Genomic DNA, 5,690 nt, shown 5'->3' with positions numbered 1-5,690 from the left:
TTCTTGGAATGGTCATTTTGATTCAGCTCATCAAAAGACTTCTTCATGGCATTCTCTTTTTAAACCATTGTGGCTTATTCTATTCAAGATTTATGTCTAAACTAGAATGCATTAATCTTTGTTTTGTTCTCTTTCTCCCTCCCTTTTGGTGGTTGTTTCTTTTCATCATAAGTTTCTTTATATTATTTCACTGAAAAGTTTTGTTTCTTGTAAAAGCTCGAATTTTTAGGTGATACATTACAATATATTTAAAATTAAAGTTTCTGTTTGTGATAGCTACTAATTTTATGAGCTCGCTGGACATTACTTTTTTGTTAATTCCTTGCACTGCCTTGAAATTTGGCCTTGAGCAGACTTCTTGATTTTTAATTTCCATGCAGATGTTGGTTTATGAGTTTATGTCAAATGGCACGCTGAGGGATCACCTTTCTGGTACATTTCAGCAACTTTCCTATAAATTATTTTTCGAAGATTCGGTTTCAGTTATGCAAATTGTGAGATGGTTTTTTATACGTTCCAGGGTTCTTATTCCTTCATATTTATGTCAACTGAAGAATAAGCTTTTTATTTATTTATTTGAGTTGTTGTTTTCATGTCTCTCTTTTGAGCATTGACTTGTTATGTTTCCTTGTGTTATCACAGTACGTTCTGCAAAACCTTTGAGTTTTACCACAAGATTAAGAGCTGCCCTGGGTGCAGCTAAGGGAATTCTGTACCTTCACACGGAAGCTGATCCCCCAATATTCCACAGGGACATCAAGTCCAGCAACATATTATTAGACTCCAAATATTTAGCAAAGGTTGCTGATTTCGGACTTTCACGACTTGCACCTCTACCAGATACAGAAGGCGATGTGCCAAATCATGTATCGACGGTAGTAAAAGGGACACCGGTAAAATTCTATCTATATTTCTTAAACTTTTAGAAATTTAATGAAAGAGTTCAATTTTTGCTTACAATCTCGTCACGATTTTAGTAGATTCTAGGATGTCTACTAGGTTATAGAAGGTAGGTATCCTTTTTTATAACTTATAATTGATCTATTAGGTTTTATAAAGGAAAGATCCTTTGTAACACTAATAAACAGAGGCGTCTATGGTGGGAATCTAAAGGTTTTATAGGATTATATTTCATGGGTGTGACGAACAATAGTAAAAGCAAAAACAAAAGAGATGAGGGGATTTCCATTTAGACGACGCCCTGTTTTCATAGACGCTACAAGTTCTACTATAATGGTAAATATGATAGCAAAAGGAAAATAGAGGAATACCCTTACTTTCATAAGCATCTCTTGCCTTTCAGAAAATGATAGAAAGGATTTCTCCTTTATTTGATTGATGTTAGAGATAAATGGCATTCTGCATTTCTTACTACTTTCTACAACCCTAATAGTCATGGATTGCTAGATCACGCAGGGAAATAATGGCCTATAAGGAAGTTAATCTTCGAAAGAAGGAAATACAAAAGTATTACAACAGATTGGAGCTCGGATGGAGTGTATGTGAAAGAAACTTAAGGATCACAATCAAGATTTTAAAGTGATTAGAAATTCAGACTAAATTCAAAATCCTAAAAGATTAGGGACCTAAGATAGAAATAGAAAAAAAAACATGAAAATTAGGGGCATTACCAAGCATGCATGGAATGACGTCACTAAATAGTCTAAGAAAATTAGGGGTGTTACATTTGGTATCAGAGTTAGACACCGGACGATGTGCTAACGAGGAGGCTGAGCCTCGAAGGGGATGACACGAGGCGGTGTGCCAGCAAGGACGCTGGCCCCAAAAGGGGTGGATTGGGGGTCCCACATCGATTGGAGAGGGAAACAAAACATTCTTTATAAGGGTGTGGAAACCCCTCTCTAGCAGACGCATTTTAAAACCTTAAGGGGAAGCCCAAAAGGGAAAGCCCAAAGAGGACAATATCTGCTAGCGGTGGGCTTGGACCATTACACCATTAGATGAGAAACTAAGATATATGATAGTATGATCTAAATGTGGACAAACCTTGTCAAAGAGGTACTTCAGATCTGATAAGCTCTAGAGAAAGCCCGTTAAAGCGCTTGCACTCGGTGATGGGGCTGATCGCAACACTTAAGCTAGCACAAATATTTCAACATTTTCATGGTAAAATAGATTTGCATATTCAAAACCACTTTTAAAATTGTCCTATTGGGATAATTGAGATGGGATGTTGGGACACAAATGGAAATGTCAAACCTTTGCTCATTATACCATGGTACATGATATAGAGAAAGTGAATCTTCTGTACTAAAAATATTTTCCTTTGTTTATTCTCAATGTTACTGTTTTTGGTTAGATAACTGGTTACACTTCCTGGATTGAGTTTAGTTTGTGTGCCTTTAAATTTGCATGCTTCCATTTTCCAGGGTTATCTCGATCCAGAGTACTTCTTGACTCGTAAATTGACAGACAAAAGTGATGTTTATAGTCTTGGTGTCGTGTTTTTGGAGATTTTAACTGGGCGGCACCCGATCTCACACGGCAAGAACATCGTTAGAGAGGTATTACATCCAAATAGCATTTGTTATGGCCTCTTTATTTTGGAATAGCACAACACCAAGTGCATGAACTGGATATCATAGTCGTATGCATAATTTGATTACAAAGGCCTTCTCTGTACTGCACTGGTATCTCTTTTAAATATTCGTATCGTTCGTATGTCAACAGGTCAACCGTGCATATCAGTCTGGAAAAATTTTCTCGATTATCGATGGTCAACTCGGATCTTATCCCCTTGAATGTGTTGAAAGATTTGTGACTTTGGCTCTGAAATGTTGCCAAAATGAAACAGATGCACGCCCTTCAATGGCAGAAGTCGTTCGAACACTCGAAACTATCTGGCTTATGCTGCCCGAGTCTGATACGAAAGTTGCAGAGCCTCCAATGACGAACGTCGTAAAAATGACCAGTCCTCCATCTTCATCATCCAACATGAATAACTATTACACATCAGAAGTCTCTGGCAGCGACCTTGTAAGTGGAGTAGCTCCCACCATCACACCCAGATAGACAACATTATTTCCTTAATCGACACTTAATTAACAAGCTTAATCTCAGTTTGTATATAGTTTTGCAGACACGATTGTTCTTCAAATACATTAAATTATTGTATCTTCAGAGCATAATTTTTGGTTCACTATTAGGAAATACTTTTCATGTGGTTCATCCACTTGCTAATGTAACTAGTGTGGTTAGATTTATTTACTTCTTGTTGTTATAAAGTTAATAAGATTGATTGAATGTAATCTTGTGTTTTTTAGGGGTAATTTTATAAATTTTTTTTAACTTTTTTTTATATATTATATTAATATTACGGTGAAAGCTCGTGTATTTTTTTTAAACGTAGTACGTACAATTCCATCTATATACTAGCCGTAAGAGTATTTTAAAATTTTTAAGAACGTTTCTAAGAAAATTTGAATAAAACATTTAAAAGCTCTAATATATATATAACTATTTTGAAAGTTAAAAAAATATTTTTATAAATAAAATATTAGCGGTTTTTTTTTTTATCTAGAATTATTTTTAAATGTTTGAGGGTATATTTAAAATTTAAAATTTTTAAAAGTTTAAAAATGTAAAATTTAAAAGTATTTTTATTAATTTAACACAATTTTATTAATAATTTAAAATTTATCCATGCATTAATTAATTTTTGAAAATCTAAACCTTCTATAAAAAAATCACACCAATTATTATTTAAAGTTTTATGAACTTAATTAATATATTATAAGTTTGTGAAAGGTATAAATTGATACACTTAGAAGGTTTAAATTAATACAAAGTTTAACATTTTTATTGACATAATTATATTTTTTTCCAATTTTTTAAATTTAGATTTTAATTTAACATTAAAAAATTAATTTAAAAATTGATGATATTTATATATATCTCAAAATTTCGGAAAAAACTAATTATCTCTAGAATTTTCTTACATAATTCATTATAAATAAAAAATAAAAAATAAAAAAATAAAAAGAAAAAAAAAAAGAAAAAATAAAAAAAGAAAAATGCTAAACCCTAGGTTCTTACCTGTTTTCTTTCTTCTCTGATTCTAACCCTCTCCCATTTCTGTTGAAGCAGCACAGCCCCACCGGCTCACCCCCTTCTTTCTTCTCCTCCTCCTATCTACCTTTCTCCTGCGACCCTACGCTCCCCCGTCTTCTGCCGCAGCCCCTCCATCTCTCAGGCGCCCTTAGTTCAGGTCCGGTTGGATCAATTGTTTTTCTGTTCTTTTTTTCTTTTCTTTCGGTTTCTTTGGTTCTTCCATCTTCAAAATAGGGTCAATCTTCGATTAGGTTAATTTTAATTTGAAGATTTTTTTTTGTATCAATACAGGATTTCAAGTTAGATTGTATTTCATATATATGAAATCGGATTTTTTTTTTATTATTATTTTTTCTTGGCGAGCGGTGGGTTGAATTTTATCGCCGATCATTTGTTCGTGACCCCAATTTTGATATTTCCACTTGTATTACTAATTGGTTGCTTGCTGGTGTTAATGCTTTAACTCGGTTAAATTAAATCGTTTTCTGCCTTATTGCAGGAATCATGGCGGACGAAGCTCAGCATGATGTGAACGATCAGGTGGCAGATGTGAGTTTTTGTCTTTTGCATCTGTTGTCTCCAAGCACATAGCTATTGTTTTTTCCTTACCTAAATCTGTGGGTTGGAACTCGACGGACCATGCACTTCTGTGTTTCAATACCCGGGGGGGAGGGTAATTCATTTCTAGCATGTATATCTGAGGAAGTCAATTGTACTATTACTATAATTCGCTTCTATAATTACAGAAAAGGTTTACAAACTGTGGCCCATAGATATTATTCGAAGTTAAATGAGAAAATCGTGAACCGTTGAATATAGTATACCAAATCGAACCAACAGAGCACCCAAAATCTAGTTACTTTAGGATGTAAACATAGCCATATAATTAAGTAGTAAAAAAACACTGATTCAGAGCTCAAATGTCTAGACCTGGCTAAAATGCATCGAATGTAACCAGAACAGTTAGTGTATAAAATAGCTTTGTTGTCTAGCCATGCCCACAACTAGCAACTAACTTTGATGTAAGGGTTAATTTAACTCACTCCTTGAATTCCCAGCAAAATCGGAAGAAACATTTTCTAGGTTCGGATTAGGTTGTTGCCTCTGGGCCTTGTGTTCCAGTCATCAATGATTACTCCAGTTTACTTAAATGTTATTCTAGTGGCTGTATGATCTTGTTTTGATAACAGTCGAATTCAGTTCTTGAGGATTTTTTCTATTTGATTGTTTACTGGTGCTATGGATAAAAGCTGCATTTTTCTTGGAGTTTCTTTTGCTGGTATCTTACCATGTGTCTTTATCCAAACATTTAAGTAATTGTAATCTAGTGCAGTTTCTGAACCATTGTTCATGTGCAAGTATTGGTGCAACACCATGATGAATGTGTACGGTTTATTCCTTGCAGATTGCACCCTTTGATCCAACTAAGAAGAAGAAGAAGAAGAAGGTTGTAATTCAGGATCCGGCTGACGAGTCTGTTGATAAGTTATCTGAGAAAACTGAAAGTTTGTCAGGTATGAAAAGTTGACATTGCATGGTTGTTTTTTTATATTTTTATTTTGTTTGTATCTAAGGATCATTGGTTGATTGTTCTATTTAAATATTTTGTCCTGCAGTTT

General features: G+C 34.1%; 1 protein-coding gene and 1 long non-coding RNA gene across 2 annotated transcripts; both read left to right on the top strand.

The window, feature by feature from the left end:
• The first annotated feature begins 383 nt into the window (after positions 1 to 383).
• Positions 384 to 3,269, top strand: LOC111786458 (probable LRR receptor-like serine/threonine-protein kinase At1g06840). The gene is made up of 4 exons (XM_023666709.1): positions 384 to 432; positions 643 to 893; positions 2,391 to 2,525; positions 2,692 to 3,269. Exons 1-4 carry the CDS (start codon positions 399 to 401, stop codon positions 3,031 to 3,033), a joined length of 762 nt encoding a protein of 253 aa, XP_023522477.1. The 5' UTR covers positions 384 to 398; the 3' UTR covers positions 3,034 to 3,269.
• A 774-nt stretch (positions 3,270 to 4,043) lies between these two features.
• Positions 4,044 to 5,502, top strand: LOC111786459. Its single transcript, XR_002813780.1, has 3 exons — positions 4,044 to 4,228; positions 4,571 to 4,620; positions 5,477 to 5,502. It is a non-coding gene; the product is annotated as an uncharacterized LOC111786459 (long non-coding RNA).
• Positions 5,503 to 5,690: the final 188 nt, after the last annotated feature.

The sequence above is a fragment of the Cucurbita pepo genome, unplaced genomic scaffold (assembly GCF_002806865.2).
Source record: "Cucurbita pepo subsp. pepo cultivar mu-cu-16 unplaced genomic scaffold, ASM280686v2 Cp4.1_scaffold001698, whole genome shotgun sequence".
NCBI classification, from domain to species: Eukaryota; Viridiplantae; Streptophyta; class Magnoliopsida; order Cucurbitales; family Cucurbitaceae; genus Cucurbita; species Cucurbita pepo.
The sequence above is the reverse complement of the archived record's forward strand: the minus strand, read 5'-3'. Positions and strand labels throughout refer to the sequence as shown.